The sequence below is a fragment of the Canis aureus genome, chromosome 8 (assembly GCF_053574225.1).
Source record: "Canis aureus isolate CA01 chromosome 8, VMU_Caureus_v.1.0, whole genome shotgun sequence".
NCBI lineage: Eukaryota > Metazoa > Chordata > Mammalia > Carnivora > Canidae > Canis > Canis aureus.
Window position 1 is genome coordinate 34,703,137 of NC_135618.1, and position 24,697 is coordinate 34,727,833.

The 24,697-nt window shown below is 39.7% G+C and overlaps 1 protein-coding gene and 1 pseudogene across 12 annotated transcripts in view; one reads left to right on the top strand and one right to left on the bottom strand.

The window, feature by feature from the left end:
• AKNAD1 (AKNA domain containing 1) overlaps positions 1-24,697 on the bottom strand; it is a 62,198-nt gene that overhangs the window by 27,149 nt on the left and 10,352 nt on the right. For 6 of the 12 annotated variants that reach the window (XM_077905697.1, XM_077905702.1, XM_077905700.1 and 3 more), the window contains exons 1-5: positions 12,019-12,183; positions 7,139-8,224; positions 4,848-4,887; positions 4,320-4,468; positions 4,163-4,225 (exon numbers count right to left, since the gene is read on the bottom strand). In XM_077905697.1, coding sequence (XP_077761823.1) covers positions 4,163-4,225; positions 4,320-4,468; positions 4,848-4,887; positions 7,139-8,119 — 1,233 coding nt within the window. In that variant the 5' untranslated portion in view covers positions 8,120-8,224; positions 12,019-12,183. Of the gene's footprint in view, positions 1-4,162; positions 4,226-4,319; positions 4,469-4,847; positions 4,888-7,138; positions 8,225-12,018; positions 12,184-24,697 lie in introns of those variants that run through there. The other 6 variants (XR_013384652.1, XM_077905698.1, XM_077905703.1 and 3 more) reach the window with 3 other exon arrangements.
• Positions 18,156-18,307, top strand: LOC144319843 (U2 spliceosomal RNA; annotated as a pseudogene).

Here is a 24,697-nt window from a genome sequence, read left to right on the forward strand (position 1 = left end):
ACTGGATTTGAGGATTTTGCCACGGTTCAGTAGAAGAAGTGAGACCTAAGTCAGGCTTGAAGAATGCTCAGGAGGGCCTGGACCAGGCAGTGTTCATGAACGTGGAAAGCAAGAAATGACTGGCGAGATATTGCATATAACACAATGGGGTTACGGGATCAGACATTCCAGGGTTCAAGTTCAGACTCTTTCACCTAATAATTGTGTGATGTTAGTCAGCTTGAACTCTGAACTTCAGTTTTGTCATCTGAGATAAAAATAGCCTTCACCTCATACTGTGAAAATTAAATGAGTTCATGCTGAGTGCCAGGATTTCTGATTTCTAAAATCAGATTTCTGATTTTAATTCTGATTTCTAAAAATGAAAAAAAAAAAACAAGTTTGGAAACATATTGGCCAAAGGACATAAAAAATGGCAGGTGTGGTCGATGTTTTCCATGTCCCCTACCCCCAGATTCATCCTCTGTCTTTTCTGCGAGCCAGCCGGGAGGCTGACCTTCAGTGGACCACCTCTACAGGCTCCCTCGCCCCGGCATTGGTTTCAGCCAATGGAAGGCAACAGGAGAAGAGAGAAATGCAGAAGGATGAGGGAGGGGTCTCTATGTCCCTGATGTCCTCCTGTCTGTATCAGCTACTCCTGCAGCTATAGCTACTCTCCCTGGGCTCCAAAATCTGCTCTTCCTCCTCCCCTCTGCCCCACTGTTCTTACCAGCACTGTTGTAAAATGATGCCTTAGTAAACTCTCCTCGGTTGCTCCACTGGAGTAAACCACCAGGGTCTTGTGAGGACCCTGACTGACACTGTAAATCTCACAGACAAAGCTCAGGCTTCCAACTCGGGAGGCAGAAAAAATGAGAAACCCGACTTAAAATGAGGAATTTGAAAAAGCTAATGGATCTGAATGAAGCTGTCAACATTAGACCAGTAGAATTTTCAGTGAGAGCAGGAGAACCAAGTGGAGATACCCACAAGCATTTGGAGCTGTGGATGAGAAGTTAGGACCAGTAATTTAAGAATTGGTAGACGGGAATGGCAGTGAAAACCTTGAGAAGGAATTAGGTGTTCAAGGGAAAGAGAAAAGAGAGAAAGCCAGTCACAAGTTGTAACTTAAGATCTTGGGATTTAAATTGTGTTCTCTCTCAGAAGAGAAGGCATGGTTTTCTAGCCATAAATTACCTCCTATAATTCTCACAGGAACTCTGAGATGGGGAGACACACCACATGCTTTAGGTCATAACCACCAATGCATAGAGCCAGCGTATCTGCTCCAACATCCAACTGCTTTCCATCCTGTGGTGCTGCTCATGCTGACGTTAGTTTTAGCTCTGCTGACCTTCTTCCAGCACTGAACCAAATGGATCTGGAACTCTCAGGCCAAGGCTGACGCTGTGCGGAGTCACCTTGACTCTCTCTCCTAGCATGAATCCCCACATGTCCTCTAGCATCAAGGAGAAACTTCCTGGATCAAAGCCGCAGAAGGCAGGTGCCTGGAACCAGTTCCCTCTGCTTTGTTCAGCCCTTTGAAAATCTGCGTTCCCCCGTTCCTGAAAGCCCAGGGTTTTTTGCTCTCTCCTTTATCATTCACTCCTCAACTCCTGCAATCTGGCTTCTACAGACCTACCATTTTATTGAAACCAGGTTTGCCAAGGTCCCTCGTGATCTCGTGGTTGCTGAATCCTATGCACTCCTTGATTTGACATTTCCCTTTGTTTTCTTTCTTTCTTTCTTTCTTTCTTTCTTTCTTTCTTTCTTTCTTTCTTTCTTTCTTTTCTTTCTTTCTCTTTCTTTCTTTCTTTTTTTTTTTTTGTCAGATTGTATTTATTTATTCATGAGAGACACAGAGTGGCAGAGACACAGGCAGAGGGAGAAGCAGGCTCCATGCGGGGAGCCCGATGTGGGACTTGATTCGAGGACCCCGGGATCAGGCCCGGGGCCCGAGGCAGATGCTCAGCCTCTGAGCCACCCAGACATCCCTTCTTTTGGCTTTAACAGCTCTGCCCCCTGTAGGTCCACCTTGACCTTTCAGGCCACTCCTCGTCAGTCTCCGTTGAGGACCCCTCTTCTTTAACCTGCCTCTGTTTGCGGATTCTTTCCTTTCACTTCTTTACTGCTTACTTTGCATGTTGCCTGGGCAATCTCATAGACTTCATAGCTTCAACCCACAGCTAGACCCAAATTCACCTTTCTGGCCCGAACAACTCCTCTAAGGCCTAGATCCACTGATTTAATTGCCTACTGGATCTCTCCAGTTGGATGTCCTACAGGGACCTCAGCATGAACTTGACACCTTGTCTCCTGCTTGCCTCCCACACCCATTAGGAACTGGATCTTCCATTTTTAGTCCTGACTTTGGTTGCCCAAGCTAGAAATCTGAAACTCATCCAAGCCTCTCCCTTCGTTTATTCACCGGTCTTAATTTGCCACCACTTTGTTAAACTCTTAGATTTGTTCCCCTCTCTATACTCATTGCCAATTTTGTTTCAGGCCCTCATAACTTGTTACCTGGAGTATGACTTCCTAGCTATAGCCTTGTCCCCAGGGGCTCGCCAATCCTTGGCTTTCAATACTCCAATGTTGCCCCATCACTCAATCTCAGGACCAAATCTAAGCTCCTTATCATGTGTGTAAAGGTCTTGCATGATGTAGTCCTAACTCTCCCTCTAGTTTCCTCCTTTTCTCTTCACCACATGTACCCTGAGCTCCATCTGGCCAATTAAAATGCCATACAGTTCCTTAAACTATCAGCACTTTCTGCCCCCTGTGCCACTGTACCTGCTGATTCCTTTTCTTGGAGCACCCCCTTACCCCTACTTTGCCAGTCTCACACATATTCATCCTACACTATCAAGCTCAGAGGTCAATCACTTCTAGGGAGCTTTCCAAAGTGCCCTCTAATTGGCAAGGGTGAGCTTCTCCGAGGCTGCTATTAGCATCGTATGTAACATTTCTTGAGCTTCATGCTGTTTGTCTATTTACCAATCTGTTGTTCCTAGGAGACTGTCAGCCACTTGAAATTGCTCTTTCATCTCCAAATCCCTAACACCTAGTACAAAGTCTGGGACATAGGAAGTACCTGATAAGTGTGTGTTGAATGAATGAATGAGTTATTTAATTAATTCAATGAGTGAATGAATAATGCACTGTCTCTTAACATTGGAGTCTTCCTAGTTTTTGTCTATGCTGTCTGGTTTCTACTGCATAGCCTACCCTGAGTTTTGTTTTGGTTCTTCACATCAGGACTTCTGACCACCTGCCTTCTGACCACCTGTTGCTGACCTAATGGCCTGAGCGACATATTTGACCTTGCACATTTCTGGCTCTAGTAATCTCAGCTTTTTACCCCATTGCCATGCTCCACCCCCCACTTCCCACAACCCTGGCACTGAAGAACAAGGCTGTGTGGTTACAATATAAATTAGTGATTTGATGAAATGCAACAACAAGTAAGGATGGGAAAGTCACAGATTTTGATCTGAAAAGCATAGCTTTAAGATCAGTTTAAGTTTTCAAAGGTTTATATACTGAGTTTTCAGATACTGTCACATTTTATAAACGTATCCCCCAAGATCCAACAACTCTGGATGAGTTTGCCCTTTATAATAACTGACATGTTATTCTTTTAAGGCTACTATGGTCTCAGATTTATTGTGGGGTGACTGCTAAGAAATAATAGCCATAAGTAACAGATTCACCTAAGAATGAGAGAGGGCTAAATAACTATAGAAATAGAGTTTTAAGCTCTTTCAGCCCCAGTAACACAAAGCTCTTGAGCCTCAAATAACCAATGAGATACTCAGCCTCAGCATGTTGGGAAGTTGGGTGGGGGCAGATGGGAAGATGGGGAAAGGGAAAAAATGTAAATTAAACACTGACAACATTTTGTACTGGTTACCAAATATATCAAGCTTGAAATATGTTTTTATTTTTTATTTATTTATTTTTGAAATATGTTTTTAAATCTTAATTTAAGTCAGCATTAATAATTAAGGACATAATATATGTAAGACACAAAGCCAGGCCTCTTGAGGTTACTGCCCTTAATCTTCAGCAAAGCATTTCCACCCCCACCAATGTAGAGAAAACATGGTGCTATAAAGTCATTTATATTTACTCATGTCAAGTTCCTTAACAAAGATGTTTAAAACTGAATAAAATTTATTACCAGTTTCTTGTCTTGCAAATGATAGGGAGCGTCCTGTGCTATGCTTTTGGAAAATTCTTGTACCTGCAGTGGAAAAATGCAATGATTCGTTAATGGCATGATGTCTTATGTCTGAATTTGGTCTTCTATTGGCCATAATTAGCTTTAAAAATATTACTTTAATCTTCAGTTGATCAGTCTGTTCTTTTAACTTCTGGCACATCTGTTTCCCTCGGGTTATCTTTTGAAATATGTACGAAGAACTTGGGAAAGGGTCTTTCTGAGAGGTTGATGACACCTTAAAGAGACTGGCCTCAGATTCTATTCCTGTATAAGAAAGAATAAGTTTTGGCTTCCATTTGTCTCAACCTCACCGCAGACTTATTAAGTACTAAAAATAGAAGTCTGTAGCAACCACCACCATTTGCTATTAAAAAAAAGTTTTCAAAATGTATATCTAAATCAAAAAGGTTTAAAAATGTTAGTACCTAGGGGCGCCTGGGTGACTCAGTTGGTTAAGCATCTGATTTTGATTTTGGCTCAGGTCATGATCTCAGGGTCAAGAGAGCAAGCCCGGCATCTGGTTCCATGATGGGCGTGGAGCCTGCTTAAGATTCTCTCTCTCTACCTCTCCCTTTGCCCCTCCATCCATCTCCTCTGCCCCCCCCCAAAAAAAAATAAAAAAATAAAATTTAAATGTTAGTACCTGTGAGATATTCTTGGTGAATATGTATTGTGGGTTCCATCTGTACAAAGGATAAGAAACATTATTTATTGTTGATGAAACTGGTCAATGACGCCATTATTCCAAGCAATCCAAAGTGTTGTGGTCATCATGGGGGCATCCCAGAATTGTGTCAAGAGCTGAGTCCCTGGTGCCAAGGTTGAATTCTACTCTGACACTTATCTGCTGGGTGACTCAAGGCAATTACTCCGTGAACCTCAAATTCCTCAACAATGAGGATAGAAATAGAACCTACCTCCTAAGGTTGTTATGAGGATGAAATGAAATAATATCCAGTACATGGTAAGCATTCCTAACATGCCAGCTGTTACTACTACCATGTTTGATGCTATTATGGGAAATACTGAAACATTTTTCCTAAAACTGTTGTCACCAGCTCTGTTGCTTCTGCTATCACTAATATCATGCACGGTAACCATTCGTTGGAAAATAACATAAAAAAATACGCATTAAGTTCCAAAATGTGAGTCAAGATAGTGATTGTTTACTCACCACAGACAAACAGGACAGGAGCTTAAATTCTAGAGTGACCCACCTTGAGGGTCTTCCCACTATTCTCAAGACATAAAAGCTCAGAAACATGCTAGTACCCGAGAACTCAACAGTGGTGGTCAAACTAGACTTTGGTTATAATGAATATCTCAATTGTATGATGGATAGTCTAGTTCCTCAACCTAAACTGACAAGACTAGAGAAAAATCAGACACCTGACTTTGGACTGCCACTGCCAGGGAGGGGTGCCTAACATCCATTCTGCTCCTACACTGAGGACTTGCACACCCAGGGGTGTTTTTCTGCAAGCAGAATGAGAACCTCTGAGACTTGCCAGTGTCAGACACAAACATTATGAGTCAAGGCCAGGTGGGCTGCCAGCTTCAGGTGTGTGTGTGGGGGGGGGGGAGAGCGGGTGAGTTTGAGTGTTCTGCTCAAGCTTCCCAGAGCATTCAACCAAAAGAGAAGGGAGTTGAAACATGAAGGGGTGGAAATGGAAACAGGCAGAGAGTGTTCAGTCCAAAGTGCCTTCATACAAAGCTTAAGGGAAAGATCATCCTTTGATGGCAAAGTGCCAGAAAACTAAAATGCTAACAATTGAACCTCAAATAATCAATGAGATCCCAAGCCCCAATGTGTTGGGAAGTTGGATGGGGGGATGGGAAGATGAGGAAAGGAGAAATAGTATAAATTAAACCTTAACAAAATTTGGTCTTCGGGGACACCTGGCTGGCTCAATCGGTAGAGCATGAAGCTCTTTATCTTGGGGTTGTGAGTTTGAGCCCCATGTTAGGTTCGAGATTATTTAAAAAATAAAATCAAATCCCAATGTAAGTGTTAAAAAAATGTGGTACTAAATAGTTACCAATATAGCAAGCTTGGAATAAGTTCTTAAAGGTCTTAATTTGATTTGATTTAATAATAATAAGGGTGTAATGTATGGAAGACAGAAGGCCAGGCCCCTGGGGGAATTAGGCAATGGAAAGATGAAGACAAGGTTGCTGCCCTCCAGAGTACTCAAGTCTAGTGGAAGAAACAGATATTCCCAAATTACTATGATCCAAAGTAGGCTGAGATAAATGTTCTGACAGAAACCTAAACAACAGGGGATCCCTGGGTTGCTCAACGGTTTGGCGCCTGCCTTTGGCCCAGGGCACGATCCTGGAGTCCCGGGATCGAGTCCCACGTCAGGCTCCCGGCATGGAGCCTGCTTCTCCCTCCTCTTGTGTCTCTGCCTCTCTCTCTCTCTCTCTCTCTCTCATAAATAAATAAATAAATCTAAAAAAAAAAAGAAACCTAAACAACAGAGGATATGAAGGACTAACTGGGGATGGGAATGAGTGTCAGGAAAGTCACGCAGTCAACTGGCAATTGAAGGAGGCCATGAAAACAAGGAGGTTTTTGATAAGCAGGGGTGGGATGTTCCACGTGGGGCAGGAGCTCAGAGGGTACAGGGCCAGAGAGCTTGGGGACCAGCCAGGTCACTGAGGATGACTCCTGGGGGACGAGAACTAAGTTTATAAGGGTAGGATGGAGCCAAAAACATGGGGAAACTCAAATTCTAGGTCAAAGAATTTGGAGTTTATTCTCTGATGGTGTTGTTTTTTGTCTAGCCCCTGATTCTTCTCAGGAAGACACCTTCTGAGCTTCTGACCAGGTCAAAGACTAGAAGTCCTTTCCATGTGCCTCACAAAGACTCACACAGATATGGATGAGCAGTGGCCCCAAGTATGCATTTCCTAGAGATTGCTTTCACTTACCTCTACCTGTTGTGAAGATTCAGCACTTTTCCTTTTCTGCTCTTGTTTTTCAATACAGTTTGACCTAGACATGCTTTCTAAAATAACTTGCACAATAACTGACTTATCTCTCAATTTAGGAGAAAAGCTGGCTTGTTTATCTGTTGTAAGGGGTTTATTAATTATGTTGTTTTTAGGGGTTTTCACTTTGGGTGCAACTTTAGAGAAATCAGATAACTGGTAATGAACCTGACCATGGCCATGTTTGAACCCATTGCCTGAAACTGCTTTTTCAGTCTGCAGTTTCTGGGGTGGCTGCCCTTGGCAACTTTTTGGTTTATCATGTGGACTCCTGATTTTAGTTAGAAAATTTAAAGTTTCTTGATGGCTGCTCTCTCCAGCAGCCTGTATATCAGAGGTGTTTTCTTCTGTCATAGTTAGAGAACAACAGGGCACATTGCTGTGTTCACCATCCCTTCTGGGGCTCAGTTGGTCTGTGAGTTCTGGGGTTTGTTCTTTTGGCCAAGAATTCTTAACATGGCACAAAATAATGTTTTTAATAATAGCTTCATCAGAACTGTCAGCATCAGCAATCTCTGGGAGAGTTTCACAATTAATGCCTTGACCTTTTAAGAATTCCTCATTGGAAAGGTGATGGAGTAAAATATCAGAAATGTTTGACTTTGAAGGGTCTCTTTCATTAGTCAGAATGTCAAGATTTGTGGTAGATTGCTTCTCTGTATCATAGTTTTTGTTGATAACAGTTTTAGTCATTTTACCCAGAGTCATGGTTATGTCTGCATTTCTGCAAGTCCCTTTATATGTAGCCTTTCCTTGAGGGTCATCTACTGTTAAACTAATTTGATTTGAGACATCAAGGATGTCATTTTTTGAGGTAAAATTATAATCATTGTATATCTTAGTTTGGGAGAAATCCCCATCATAAGGCAAATCTTCTGGTTGCTTAGAAGTTGTAGCTTCTGAGAAATTGGCTTTGTCCATGTATATGCAGCCTGACCTCCTTTGTCCTTTGTTGCCTGTTCTTGATGTTAATTGTAATAGTAGATCTTCTGGTTTTCATTGATTGTCTTCATTGCATGTCCTATTCTGTGCAAAATGAGAAGAACCTCATTGTTAAATATACTGGAATAAGGTATGAAACTATGCTTATGTTGCTATTTATGCCAGAACAAAATGGATGCTTTTCATTTAGGGAAATCCTGTTACAACCATGTATGCAGAATGCTCAGCCAAGTGATATATAAGCAAGGAAGGGGGATCCCTGGGTGGCTCAGTGGTTTAGCGCCTGCCTTTGGCCCAGGATGCGATCCTAGAGTCCCAGGATTGAGTCCCACGTCAGGCTCCTGGCATGGAACCTGCCTCTCCCTCCTCCTGTGTCTCTGCCTTTCTCTCTCTCTCTATGTCTATCATAAATAAATAAATAAATAAATATTTTTTTAAAAAAAAAGCAAGAAAAAAAAAGTTTGGGAGGATATTTAAAATTTTTTATTTATTGAATTTTGGGGGAGAATTTGGCCTCTGGTCTCCCAAATATTTATCAATTTCTCCTTAGAAATGCTATTTGGAATTTATTCTACCCAAATAGGAGCTTAGGAAGCAAGTGAAAGATTGTTATTTTAAAGTGCCAGAGGAAAAAAAAAAGTGCCAGAGGGCGGGGAGGGGGCAGCAGGCCTGGGCCTTCCCCGCCTCAAAAAATAAATAAATAAATAAATAAAATAAAATAAATCAGTAAAATAAAATAAAGTGCCAGGGATTGCATGGTACTGAAAGCTGGCTCAGCTCAAATATAACCACCAGCCTTCTCTGCTTTGGTGTTGTTGTTTTTTTCCATCTGTCCCTCCAGACGTTCTGGTCCCTGTCCTTTTCCCCCTTTCTCCTGTATGTTAAAGAAAGGCAGAGGACTAATAGAAATAGGACCAAGGAACAAAAAGTGCTTTTGAACGCCAGCCTCCCTTTTCTAATTAAAACCTGGGCAGAACCCAGAGAGGAGAGGCTACTTTGCTCTGAGCAGTCCCACCTGGTTGCCACAGCCTGGTTGTAGCAGTGTATCTTAGGGGCACTTCAGAAAATGGTCAGAGCAAAACTATCTGCCATTTGATATCGGTATTTCTTTCTCTTTTTTTTTTTTTTTAAACAAACTCGAAAACATCCATTTAGATATCTCTTTTTTGACTTGCAAACTTTTGGAACAACTCCTTAGAAGCAGTAAGATTTCCTCCAGTTTTAAATGGAGTAATTGAAGCTCTGACTCAACCAGGGGATCTGAAGCCACCAGCTCCCTCCTTTGCTCATATAATGACAGGGTTGAATGAGTGGATCTCTGAAACTGTCTCCTCCTTTAAATTTTTATGAGTCTGTGAACTTGTGGTTTATTAGATAATCTGAAAATCTAAAATAATATGTTTAACCCCCCCAAAATGAGCTAATTCTCCAAGAAAAAGGGTAGTATAAACTAAATGTGGTAAAGACATTTACAGAACATTGTTCAAAAATCTTAATTTATAGATATGCTCCGATGTTAGAGAACTCAAATCAAAAAGATAATTGTTTAGAGTGAAGGGGCAGGAAGGGGGAATGGAGGGAGGGAGAAGAAGGGAAGAAGGGGAAGAGGAAGAAGAAGAGGGGGAGGAGGGAATAGGGAGAGTAGGAGGATGGGAGAAGGAGAAGAAGAAGAATCACTGTAGGATTAATTTAAATTATTTAGAGCCTAATATTTACTGTAAAGTGAGGTATATCTTCATAAACAGAATTGTAGGCTACTCCAACCCAAATTGAAGAACAAGGGAAAATGCTTTCCAGAAAAGTCAAAAAAGCATGGTGGAAAAGCAAGAATTGAGAGATATAGATGTGAATTCCAGCTTCTCTACCTATTAGCTATATGCCATCAGGCAAGTTACTTAATTTTCCTGAGTCCTAGTTTCCTTTTCTGAAAAAATAGAATAATAATATCTAGTTCATAGGGTTGCTAGAAGAAGCTCTTGGCACAGAGTAAAGCTCTTGGCACAGAGTAAGCATTCAATTAAGGGTAGTTTAAAAATGAAAAAAGAGTCTCAGTGTTGAAATACTGAAGAATGCTCAGATACAGAAGGCTAGGTACTCTGTGCAGATATTTAAAGGATAAAGGAAAAAACAGTGTATATAAGACATGATCTGTATAAGAGTTTTAAAACTATTTTTAAAATCTACCTGTAAATGAATATATTGTTTGATGGTGAAACTATCACTAAATAAATTTAAATAGAATGTGTCTAAGATATCCAAATGGCCAACAGGTACATGAAGAAATATTCAACATCACTCATCATCAGGAAATGCAAATCAAAATAACAATGAGATATCACCTCACACCTGTTAGAATGGCAATCATCAAGAAGACAACAACAAATGTTGGCAAGGATGTGGAGAGAAGAGAACCCTTGTAACACTGTTGGTGGGAATGTAAATTGATTGTCACTATGAAAAACAATATGGAGTTTCTTCAAAAAATTAAAAATAGATCTACCATATGATCCAACAATTCTACTTCTGGGTATATACACAAAGAAAATGTAAACAGAATATCAAAGAGATATATGCACTTCCATGTTTATTGCAGCATTATTCACAATCACCAAGATATGGAAACAACCTAAGTGCCCATCAATGAATGTGTGGTTAAAGAAAATGAGAAAGAAGGACATCCTTACACCTACAACAACACGAATGGACCTTGAGCACATTATACTAAGTGAAATAAGTCAATCAGAGAGACAAGTACGTGAATGGTATCACCTAGATGTAGACTCTAAAAGAGCCAAACTCCTAAAAACAGAGAGTAAAAAGGTGATTACCGGGGAATGGGGGTGGGGGGTTGAACAGATGTAGTTTAAGGATATAAACTTTCAATGAATAGTAAATAAGTGTTAGAGCTCTAATACACAGCATCATGAATATAGACAATAACATTGTATTATAATCATAAAACTTGCTGAGAGACTAGAACTTAATTATTCCAACCACTATAAAGAAATGCAATTATGTAATATGATAGAGGTACTAATTATCACTGCAAAGGCAGTCATATTATAATATATAAATGTATCAAATTAACATGTGTACACTTCAAAATTACATAATTCCACATGTCAAATATACTTCATTTTAAAAGTCTGATTTTGGGATGCCTGGGTGGCTCAGCAGCTGAGCATCTGCCTTTGGCCCAGGGCGTGATCCTGGGTTCCTGGAATCGAGTCCCACATGGGGATCCCTGCATGGAGCCTGCTTCTTCCTCTGCCTGTGTCTCTGCCTCTCTCTCTGTGTCTCTCATGAATAAATAAATAAATTTTTTAAAGGCTGATTTCAAAAAATAAATAAATAAAAAGTCTGATTTCTGAGAGAAAAAAAGAGTATCTTTAAGCGCCTGCAGAGAAAAGAGAAAAGAGAGATGAAGTCTAGTTTTGCAGGACTTTAGTAACCCAAGCTACAGCCCCAAAACTCATCCTCATGCCTTCTTTGTATCTTGAGATGCTCCTTGCTGACCCCGAGGCCCCCCGCTTTTTTAAAGATTGTATTCATTTATTCATGAGAGACACAGAGAGAGGGGCAGAGACATAGGCAGAGGAGGAAGCAGACTCTCTGTGGGGAGCCTGATGCAGGACTCAATCTCAGGACCCCGGGATCATGCCCTGAGCCCAAGGCAGATGCTCAACCACTGAGCAATCCAGGTGCCCCACCTCTAAGCCCTTTTTGCTTAAGAAAGGAAAGACCTTTTGTTAGCGGGATCCTAGTTACTCAAATATCATCCCACTTAAACTGATACCATTTAATTTTTGCCAAGAAAAAGAAAAAGAGAGAGACTACCAAAATAATCTACACCCTTAGCATTTTAATGGACGTCTTACAGGTAGCTGTAAGGAACTGGAATATCTTCTCAGGTCGAAACCAGCTCAATCTCGGAATCCAAAGGTGAATCTGAAGAGGTTCTGGTCAGAACTTAACAGAACCTTTGTATAGACCCAATTTGGTTTACTGAGTTCACGTGAACACATCTAAGGCCATGACTGCTTATGTAGCTAACTGACCATTATGTGCTCAGCAATAGCTCACAAATCACCCTGAGCATGAACACTTGGAGCAAATAAGGCTAGCACACCCCAGTGACCAGCCCTGTGAAAACACTTCAGTCTGGGACCTAAGCAACAGGTGTTCACCATGCTGACATATATCCCCTGTGTGGTTTACTTTTTTATAAAGTCTGAATTTGGTGTTGAAGTGGTGACTTGTGCTTAGTAATTTGCCCAGTTTAAGAGAAGGTAACCATGGCTAGGATGATTAGGAATCTGATGGAATCAATTAAGAATGTCTAAAGAAGGGAAAATAAAAACTCCTTAGTGGTTAGAGATCAAAGATGGTCAGTGAATCATTGTTTCTGGGTAGTAGGTGATGTTTGTTTTATTCACTAAGCCCATTTAGTGGTAATAAGATGTTATGTATTATGTTTTATATTGGAGGATTATTCCCATCTTCAAAGGAAAACTGGGGCCATGTGCCTGTGACACTCACTTAACTTCATTTCGAATACCTACCATTGTGTTTAGACCTTTGCTAGTCTCCAGACAGGTTATGACGCAGAGGCAGGGGAGAAAGCAGACATTGTTTCTACCCACCCTTCAAGACTTCCTCCGTAAATTAAGCCACTTAACACTCAGGTCCTGAACCCTACTCTTTTAAGATCAACCCTATGAAGTGTAATAAAAGCAGTTTACAGTTAGATCCAAATTCTTCTTCCTTCTTTATATGTCATATATGTCACAGTTAGAAACTTTAAGTGCATGATCCAATTATTTAAGTTTTATTTTTGTTGGTTTGGTTGGTTTTTTTGTATTGGGGCACCTTGATAACTCAGTCCATTAAGCATCTGCCTTTGGCTCAGGTCATGATCTCAGGGTACTGGGATCTAGTCCCAAGTCGGGCTCCCTGCTCAACGGGGAGTCTGCTCCTCCCTCTCCCTTTGCCCCTCCACCCCCACTTGGGTGTTCTCACTGTCTCTCAAATAAATGAAATCTTTTTAAAAAGACTTTTATTTTGGGGGTGCTTGGGTGGCTCAGTCAGTTAAGCATCTAACTCTTGGTTTTGGCTCAGATCACAATCTAGGGGTTGAGAGATTGAGCCCCACGTTGGGCTCTGCACTCCCTGCAGAGTCTGCTTAGTTCTTTCTTTCCCTCCCCCTCTGCCCCTCCTCTTGCTCTCTCTCTCAAGTAAAGAAATAAAATCTTTTAAAAATATATATATATTTTAAAATTTTTAAGTCATCTCTACACCCAGCATGAGGCTCAATCTCCCAACGCTGAGATCAAGAGGGGCGGGAGTCTACTGATGGAGCCAGGTGCCCCTGCTACGGTTTTTTCTACCACCTAAAGCTCTAAGTCTTCGACCAACACACACCACCGTCAACACAAAGAGGTAAAACGACAGTGGTAGCAATAGAGACTCCCCTCCATCCTGGGATCTCTGCACCTCATGGAGTGAAGCCATGAACCTTTCAGCACAGATGAGAAATCCTTTAATTCTAAATCATCTTCCTTGTTTTCAATAGTAGGAATTTGGCTGCAATTAAGTAATAGAACAAAAACCGAGCATCCAAACCATGGTGGCCTGCTCCTTCCATGTTCCTTCAATTGCAAGAAATTAACTTTGAAAACTACCTAAGGGGGATCCCTGGGTGGCGCAGTGGTTTAGTGCCTGCCTTTGGCCCGGCGCATGATCCTGGAGACCCAGGATCGAATCCCACGTCAGGCTCCCTGCATGGAGCCTGCTTCTCCCTCTGCCTGTGTCTCTGCCTCTCTCTCTCTCTCTCTCTCTCTCTGTGACTATCATGAATAAATGAATAAATAAATAAAATCTTAAAAAAAAAAAAAAACTACCTAAGGAACTTCTGATGTGATCTAAACTTGTCCGTGTGTGTGTGTGTGTGTGGTCTTTTAGGTGCATGCAAAAATACTTAGTTTGACTCTGAATTTTCAAATTCTCTCTCTCTGTTTCTAGCTCAAGATTTCTATTTACCCATGAAGGCAAATAGGAGATGGTTTAGAATAATATGTCGTAGGCTATGCCCAAAGGCCAGGTATTCATGGATTTTGTCTCCAGTGTATGGTGTTTTAGATTCAAGTATTTTCAAAGGCAATATGATACAGGGTCCCTCTGCAATGACTGCATTTGATTACGTGCTGGTAATGCTATCAGCTAACTTTATCTCAGAAATGTGGGTGCACACAAATAGGGTCTATATAGCTGCAACCATATACCTTGCAGTATGGCCGTCTGGTTTCCTCCTGTCATTGAATGGCAGAAGGGAGACACTCTGTTGGAGCAACAAATCAACCCAGTGCTCCCTCGAGAGCCATCTGGGTATATTATTTACAGCCCATCTTGGAGATACAGACCCAGACCCTTGGTAAATGTGCATGAATCTGATGACCACCTGTTACAAATTACCTATCCTGAAACTATTTGAAAAATCTGAGCAAAAGGCTTTTGAAACTGTGAGTGAACTAGTATTTGGAGAAGCTTCCTCCCTGTGTTTTATCAGCAGCCTTTGTTTGGTATACCTGCCTTTTGGGAGTCAGTGCTGTCTCTTTATCCAATTTTCCCATTGACATAACCATGTAGTTATCTTGGATTGTCTAATTTGTGCTATGAACCATAGACCTTTGCTGTGCTTTGGAAACAGTTCGAAAACTCTTGCCAACTGATTTTCTACAAACAATTCTAATCAAAAATTTTAAAGAACATTGATTTAAAGAAGTGTAATTTTTGAAAGATTTTATTTATTTATTTATTTATTTATTTATTTATTTACTTATTTATTTATTTATTTATTTATTTATTTATTTATTTATTTATTTATGAGAGACACACAGAGAGAGGCAGAGACACACAGGCAGAAGAAGAAACAGGCTCCCTGCAGGGAGTCCAATATGGAACTTGATCCCAGGACCCTGAGATCATGACCTGAGCCAAAGGCAGATGCTCAATCGCTGAGCCACCCAGGCATCCCTATAATCTAAAAACAAAACAAAACAAAACCTTTTCCTTTCCCTAAACTTTCTAGCTTAAGTTTGGCAACTCTTAGAGATAAGAGGGGCCAGAATATAAATTATGTCCTTATAGAAAAATAATAGCACTACTTCCTTAGCCCCTTTCTTATAAAAAGCTCAAGGCACTTTAGTAATCAGTTAGACTCTTCCCAACATGACTATGAAGTAAATATTACTTAATCCAATGCTAAAATGCCAATTTTTATCAATTTTACTTGCTATATTAAGATCCTAGAAGCGACAACCATACAAAAGGAAAATAAGGTTCAGCATTCAGCCTATTATGTTGGGCTTGTGTAGGCTTAATAAACATTAATTAAGGCACACAATACCCAGAGGAGGTATTTCTTCACCCACTCAAGCAATACCGTCATCTCAGAAATGGAAACTCAGTACAGTGCTAAACAATTTAGGCCAGGAAATAATTACCTGCTCAAAAGATAGCAGTGCTTTGCTTCTAAGTAACACTTTCCAACCAAGAGTATCCAGCCACATTACAAACTCTAATTAAACAGTCTCAGAGGGTTAATAAGTATTTCCCCTTAACCTCAACAGATTGAAGGAGAGAAAGCAAATTAGCCAGAATTACACAGAGGGTCACTAGCAGCAAAGATTTAGTCCCTTGGATTCCAGTATTAGGTGGAAAGTGAAGAAAGCAAAGGTTTATGGAGGACTCACTATGTGCTGGGCCCTCTGTGTATTTCATCTCATCAATTCTCTCCATGGCCCCTGAGATAAATACTCTATCATCCCTGCTATGGGCTAAGGAAATGAGCTCAGAAATGCAGCTAGGACAGCTCAGACTGATTCTAAAGACAATTTGTTTCTGCTCCTATTAGACCACATGTCACAAAGTGGAAAAAGAAATAGTGGTCAGACTCACCAGAGCTTTTTTTTTTTTTTAAAAAACAGGATTGGTAACTAATTTCTATTCCTGCTGTAGCTAATTATCCCAAACCTAGTGGCTTAAAACAACACAAATTCATTATCTTTCAGTTCTGGAGGTCAGAAGTACAAAAATGAGTCTCAGTGGGCTGAAATCAAGGTGTCAGCAGCCTGCATTCCTTCTGAAGGCTCTAGTGGAGAATCCATTCCCTTGCTTTTTCCAGCTTCTAAAGGTGATTTGCATTCCTTGAGTGGTGGCCACTTTCTTCATCTTCAAAGCCAACATCATAGCATCTTCAAATCTCATTTTGACTCTGACCCTCATACCTCCCTTTAACTTCACAGGACCCCTGTGATTACAAAAATGGGTCCACCTAGATAATCCAAGATGCTCTCGTCCCCTCAAAGTCCCTAACTGGACCACATCTGCAAAACCTCTTTTTTTTTTTTTTTAATGATAGAGAGAGAGAGAGAGAGGCAGAGACACAGGCAGAGGGAGAAGCAGGCTCCATGCACCGGGAGCCCGATGTGGGATTCGATCCCGGGTCTCCAGGATCGCGCCCTGGGCCAAAGGCAGGCGCCAAACCGCTGCGCCACCCAGGGATCCCTGCAAAACCTCTTTTGACCTGTAAAGTGACATATTCAAAGGTTCCACGGATTAAGATGTAGGCATCTTTGGGGGCCATTATTTTGCTTATCACAGTACTATATTTTATATTTGGAGAGTTCTTAGAAAACCAGGATCTATGCCTCATCATTTCTTCTCTTGTACCTGTTACCCACAAAGCCACTCCTAAAATAGAGCTTTGTCATCTCATGGAGCAAACTTTTTGAGATACAGTAAATACTTTAGGAGGACATATCTCAAAAGTATAAAGTTAAAAAAAAAACAGTAAATGATTGGCACACCTGGGTGGTTCAGTTGGTTAGGTGACTGACTCTTGGTTTCAGAGTCCTGGTCTCAGGGTTATGAGATCAAACCCTGTGTGCTCATGCTCAGTGCAGAATCTGCTTGTCTTTCTCCCTCTCTTCCTTCTGCCCTTCCCCCTCCCCTCTTACTCATGAGTGTGCACTCTCTCTTTCTCTCTCAGATAAGTAAACAAATAAAATGTATTTTAAAAAATAAAAAAAAATTGGGGCACCTGGGTGGCTCAGTGGTTGAGCGTCTGCCTTTGGCTCAGGGCATGATCCCAGGGTCCTGGGATCAAGTTCAGCATTGGGCTCCCTGCATGGAGCCTGCTTCTCCTTCTGCCTGTGTCTCTGCCTCTCTCTCTGTGTGTCTCTCATGAATAAATAAATAAAATCTTTAAAAATAAAATAAAAAATAAAAAATAAAAAATTGGGCAACCCTCTTGGGTCCCCTCCCTCTACGGGAGCTTTGTACAATCGCTCAATAAACTTTGCTTTGCTGCCCACCTAAATAAATAAATTAATTAATTAACAATTTTAAAAATAAAAAACCATAAATTATAGCTATTTATGCATGCAACCACCTGGATGCATCTCAAAATAATTATGCCATTTGAAATAAGCCAAAAGAGAGTACATGTTTATATAAAATTCAAAAAATGCAAAGTAGTATACAGTGACAGAAAGCAAATCACTGGTTGTCTGGGGTTGGGATGCAGGCCCGGAGAAGGATTACCAAGGGACATAAGAACATTTTTAGTATTGATGAATATATATAGTTTTTTAATTTACTTTTTCAGTTTGTTTTGTTTTGTTTTGTTTTGTTTTGTTTTTATTTATTTATTTTTTATTGGTGTTCAATTTACAGAATAACCCCCAGTGCCCTTCACTCATTCACTCCCACCCCCCGCCCTCCTCCCCTTCTACCACCCCTAGTTCGTTTCCCAGAGTTAGCAGTCTTTACGTTCTGTCTCCCTTTCTGATATTTCCCACACATTTCTTCTCCCTTCCCTTATATTCCCTTTCACTATTATTTATATTCCCCAAATGAATGAGAACATATAATGTTTGTCTTTCTCCGATTGACTTACTTCACTCAGCAACTTTTTCAGTTTTATTTAAATTCTAGTTGGTTAATGCACAGTGTAATTGCTTCTTGGTCTTTTGGCTAAGATCAAGTGTAGTATCTGTTCCTATCAGGTTAATACATAGTGCAATATTGGTTTCAGGAGTAGAAGCCAGTGATTCAGGGAAACCTGGGTGGCTCAGGAGTTGAACATCTGCCTTTGGCTCAAGTGGTGATCCCGGGGTCCTGAGATCGAGTCTTGCATCAAGCTCCCCAGAGGGAGCCGCCTCTCCCTCTACCTATGTGTCTGCATTTCTCTGTGTCTCTCATGAATAAATAAATAAAATCTTTTAAAAAAAGTCAGTGATTCATCACTTACATGCAACACCCAGTGCTCATCACAAGTGCCCTCCTTAATCCCCATCACCTAGCTACCGCATCCCCCATCCACCTCCTTTGGATTGATGGATATATTGATTGTGGTGTTGGTTTCACAGATGTATAAATATGTCATACAAATGTCAAACTTGAAAAATTGTGTACTTTATGTGCTATTTATTATATGTCAATTGCAGCTCAATAAAGCTGTTAAAAAATACATGAAAAGAAACTTCAAAACCTCCAAGGCTCACAAGGACTTCATAATGAGGTGAAAGAGCTAAAGAAAAACTTGTGTCACCCTGCAAAATAACCTGATCTACATAGCTCTGCAGAAAATTCTTACACACCTCATCCAGATGTTATCATTTCAGGATGATTGAAGATTTGCAAGTATAATACATTTGGGAGTTTATTTTGCATATTATCTAAGCTTATCTTAGCTTGGCATATGAAGCCCTTTGTGAACTGTGTGGGCCTCTTGCCTCTCCAACCTGTCTTCCTACTACACCTGGACTTGAAATTCATGCTTCAACAATGCCAAACTATTTATAGTTGTCCAAGCTCACCTGGTGTTTTATGTCTCCATAAAATGTACTGCCCTCCTCTCAGCTTCCTTGGCCAGGGGAAGCCATCACCTCCTCCTCCGCCACCTCCAGTTCCTAGATAACCATTCTCGGCTACACTTTCCCCACCATATTATAACTAATCGTTTCACTTCTGTTTCTGTCACTGGCCTACCTGTACTCCTGACCTTGGCATATAGCAGAGACTCAACAGTTATTTCATGGAATTAGAAATGCTCCCAGTATGTCATAGAACAAACTCCATCATTAGGGTGTATGTAGGGAAGGACATCCACGAAAAGAGGAGTTTGGCTATTGGTAGATGAAGGGATAAAACATGGTCATGACCTTGGTGGCAATGACGCAACTGCAGCCCCAAGGAGAGCAATGGTTCTCAGCAGGAGGCAGGACCATTGCAGAGGGGTTCAGAAACTGTAGGGTGTTTCTGGTTACCACAGTGCTGCCTGACTCGGAAGGTGCTCCTGGTATTTAGTACCTGGAGACCAAGAGGGAAGCTAGGTACAGAGCAGCCCCGTACAAAGAATGATCACCTCCAGCGTGCCAATAAGGCTTTAATTTTTAAAAATACTACTGTAAAGATAAAAAGTATTTTCTCTGTAAAGACTAAAAATACTTTTCTTCAGTGCTTCAGGTGAGTGGAGGTGCATTCAGGGAAGGGCCAAAGTCCTCTCCCCCAGCTGCAAACACTCGCTCTCCTTGTCCCTATCTCTCTCACTAGCCAAGTGTCACTCTTCCCTCTTACTGTATCCCCTTCATCTCATATTCCTCAGATACCTGGTCTCCTTCCCACTGTGGGACCTTCACTTCATGCTGTTCACTCTGCCCAGAGTGACCGCTCCACCTTCCTCCCTTTGCCTGGTTATTTCTTACATATCCCTCAGTATGTCATTTCCTAGAACCTTCCCTCATCTCCTTTGTTAGGCCTGCTTCCCCTAAGAAGCTTTCAGAGCATTCTGCGTATCTCTCTAATAGCCTTTATTACAATTCTAAAATGTTGGTGGAATGAAGAAGAGAGAGAAGACGGAAGGAGGAGGAAGGCAAGCAGAAAGGAAGACCCATTTGGCTGTTTGAGAAAGGTGGAAAGAGCACACATTTCTATAAACCAGACTCTTAGCTCTCTATTCCTTATTAATTGAGAACTTGAATAAGTTATCTAAGTGATTTACACCTCAGTTTCCTCATCCACAAAATGAGGATAAAGGGTGCTTATAGGAATTTGATGACAGAAGTACATAGAGTATCTTGCTCAGCGTCTGACACATGGAGGGTGTTCAATAAATATCAAATCTTCTTTCCCCCTCTTCCTCCTTTTCCCCTAAGTGAAGGGCAGGTACATGTAGAAGTTTAGTTGAGGAAGCTGGACTGAAAAAACCCTTATGCCTAGCTTGATGGAAAGAACTTCTATAAGCCTTTTAAATGGGTTTTGGAAACTCTGAGAACTCAAAAATGTCTTTTAAAAAGCCTGTGGTTCAGGGCTGGGTTGTGAGTAGAAGCAACGAGGGGCATTCATAGACACTGATCTGAAATGTTGCTCACTATTTTTGAAAGACCTACTCTTCGTAATCCTTTTAGCAAGCTAGCAAGTAAATGTAGGATGACCATACCTGGTTTCTTAGAAGGAATTTGAGCCAACTGGGAAGTGAGGAACCTCTAAAAAGTTACTTAGTCCTTTATGTCTCTGAGATCAGGATCCTACTGAGGTCCTACTGATGAAAAAAAAAATGGTTGGGGAGGACCAACTGTGACACTTACTGAGGTGGAGTCTAGCCACTAAAGTAGAAAGAGTTCTAAATGACCACAATTTAGATTTGTGCAATTTGCTGTCAAGGGAACCTCTGGGCACATCTGCAATCCCATAATTAAGACTGATAAAAGTGTCATAAAATAATGGGCATAATCTTCAGAGAAGAACATCTGAGCATGCATATTATCCTAAAGGCAAATAGACTCTTAGAAGTTCAACACACAGGAGACTGCCAGGGTAGTCATCATAGTCCTTTCTAAGCAATCCATCCTACTAAGTGATATTTGGAATAACAGGATAGTAAGTAAGTTTCATTGTGCAACTTGTTTTGTACATGACACCACGTGAATTAAAAGCACTTGATTGCCTTGCTAACAGGCAGCTTCCAGATCTACTGTTAAGCCATGATATTGAACACTTCAACTTTAGAGAACCCCAAAAGTTAACCCAGTAAAAGAACACAGGGTGTTTCCTGGTTAAAGCCCTGAACTACCACTTGCTTTTCTTTCTCAGACAGGCTTCTTAAACCTATTTTCTTTGTTCCACGAATCCTAAAGTGTTGCCTTGCTCACTTGCCCTTTCCAATTCCTGTCCTGGATTTAAAGTAGAAAGTTCTGCATCCTGGGATGCCCTCAGTCTGAGAATGATTAGTCACCCTAGTGTAGGGCAGATTCCCTCAACTCTACCAAACTCCTAAACTGTTATTCCCTGACCCCTAAGAATTTACCCCTGTTTCATATATATGTCTTTTTTTATTTTTTATTTTTTCTATGTATTTTTTTTTATAGAAAGCCACCAGAAGGAAGTAACAGAGAGCACGCTTGTGGGGGAATGTTCAAATCCATAGTATTTTTTCTTAGTTTTAACCTTTTTTATTGCTTGATGCTTTTAGCTTATTGTATAAAATGAGAAAAGTACAGAAATGTCCAGACTCAGATGGCTTTTGCATAATTCTTTTGTGTTTATTAAACATGTTTTACATCGTTGTGATCATAATAAATTAAGCAATTTTGCAACATGCTTTTTTTCACTAAACATAAAGAACATTTCCCCATGTTATTGTACTTTGAAATAAATGTTTATTTTTAATAGTTCTGTCCACTACATGGCTACACTGTAATTAATCATTTTCCTAACAACAGATATTTAGATTGATTCCAGTTTTCAAAATTTTTATCTTTACCTATATTTTAAATTATTTCCTTGGGATAAATTCTTAGGTGAGCAAGTATTAGGACAAGTATAAAAATTGTAATGTTCCTAATAATGATTTCAAGAAGTCTGTACAAGCATATATTCTCACCAGCAACATGGCAATGATAGTTTGATATGCTCTGTAACACTGAACAGTGGCATTTAAAAAAAATCTTTGTCAACAAATAAAGTATTTCAGTGTTGTCTCAGTTTGCAGTACTTTGATGACTAGAAAGTCTAGACATTTTTCATGTTTATTAGCTCTTTAATTTTTTCATTTGTGAATTCTCTCAGTCCTTTGCTCATTTAACTATTATCCACAATATGACTATTTTTTTGTTATTACAAAAATAATACATGTTCATTATGAAAGGTGTTAGAAAATGTAAGAACTCAATTCAACATATTGTATTTGTGTCAACCAGGATACATCTAAGCCATCTTTTTTTTTGAAGTATAGTTGACAATGTTACATTCGTTTCAAGTGTACAACATAGTGATTCCAACAACTCTATATATTATGCTATTCTCACTACAAGTATAACTACCAAATGTTACATTATGACCCTATTATAATACCATTAACTATATTCTCTATGCAGTACCTTTCATCCCTGTGACTTATTCATTCCATGAAAGGAAGCCTGTACCTCCCACTATCCTTAAACACGTTTTGCTCAATAACACCCACCCCTTCTCTCTGACAACCACCAATTACATACAATGGAGAAAAGACAGTCTATTCAATAAATGATTCTGGGAAAACTGAACAGCTACATGCAAAAGAATAAAATTGGATCACCTTTTTAGACTATACATACAAATAAACTAAAAATGGGTCAAAGACCTAAATGTGAGATCCAAAACTATAAAACTCCCAAAAGAAAATATAGACAATAATGTCTTTGACATAAATCTTAGCAATATTTTTCTAGATATGTCCTCACCTTAGGCAAGGGAAACAAAAATAAGCTATTGAGACTACACCAAAATGAAAAGCTTTTTGCACAAAGGAAAGAACCATCAACAAAACAAAAAGTCAACCTACTGAATGGGAGAAGATATTTGCAAATGATATATCCAATAAGGGATTAATATCTAAAATACATAAAGAACTTATACAACTCAACATCAGAAAAACAAATAATCTAATTAAAAATGAGCAGAGAAACGGAATAGAAATTTTCTCCAAGGAAGACATACAGATGGCAAATAGACACATGAAAAAATGCTCAACGTCACTAATCATCAGGGAAATGCAAATCAAAACCACAATGAGATATCACCTCACATGAGTCAGAATGGCTAGTATCAAAAAGACAAGAGATAAAAAGTGTTAGTGAGGATACAGAGAAAAAGGAACGCTTGTGCACTGTTGGTGGGAATGCAAAGTGGTGCAGTCACTGTGGAAAACAGTATGGTGATTTCTCAAAAAAATTAAAAATAGAAATATCATATGCTCCAGTATTCCCACTACTGGTTATTTACCCAAAGAAAATGAAAACCCTAATTTGAAAAGATATATGTACCCCTATGTTTATTGCAGCATTATTTACAATAGCCAATATATGGAAAGAACTCAAGTGTCCATCATTCCAATTTTTGGTATATGTGCTGCTGAAGCAAGCATGAGATATGTTCTTCTAAACCCACTATTTGGGGGCACCTGGCTGGCTCAGTCAGTGAAGCAGGTAACTCTTGATCTCAGAATCATGAGTTAGAGGCCAGCATTGGGTATAGAGATTACATAAAAAAGAAAGCTTTAAAAAAAAAGGAGAAACAATATACTTTAAAATAAAAACACTTTTTTGAGAGTTTCTATCATGAATGGATGTTGAATTTTGTCAAAGGCTTTTTCTGCACCTGAGATTATTGTGTGATCTTTCATTTTGTTAATGTGTTTTTTATACTGATTGATTTGCAGATGTTGAACCATCCTTGCATCTCTAAAACAAATCTTATTTGATCTTGGTATATGACCCTTTTAACATGTTATTGAATGTGGGTTGCTAATATTTTGTTGAGAATTTTTGCATCTATATCAATTAGGAATATTGGCCTGTAGTTTTTTGTTTTTTGTTTTGTTTGTTTGTTTGTTTGTTTTGTAGTGTCTTTGGTTTTAGTATCAGGGTAATACTGGTCTCATAGAATGGTATTTGGAAGCTTTCCTTCCTCTTATATTATTTGGAATAGTTTGAAATGAATAGATCTTAAGTCTTTTTTAATTGGTTGATACTATTCACCTGTGAATTCATCTGATCTTGGAGCTGTGTTTGTTGAGAGTTGTTACCAATTTAATTTCATTACTAGTAATCAGTCTATTAAGATTTTCTACCTCTTCCTGATTCAGTTTTAGAAGGTTGTATGCTTCTAGGAGTGTATCCATTTCTCCTAGGTTGTTTAATTTATTGGCATATAATGTTCCATTGTAGTTGCTTATAATCTTTTGTACTTCTATTTGTGCTGGTTGTTATGTCTCCTTTTTCATTTCTGATTTTATTTATTCATGTCCTCTCTTTTTTTCTTGATGAATCTTGCTAAATGTTTATTAATTTTGTTTCTTTTCAAAGAGCTAGATCTTGGTTTCACTGGGTTTTTTTTTTTGTCTCTCATTTAATTCTGATATTTTAAAAACTATATTTACTTTTATTTATTTGAGGAGGGAAGGGTAGAGGGAGAGAATCTTAAGCAGACTCCCTGCTGAGTGTAAAGCCCAACATA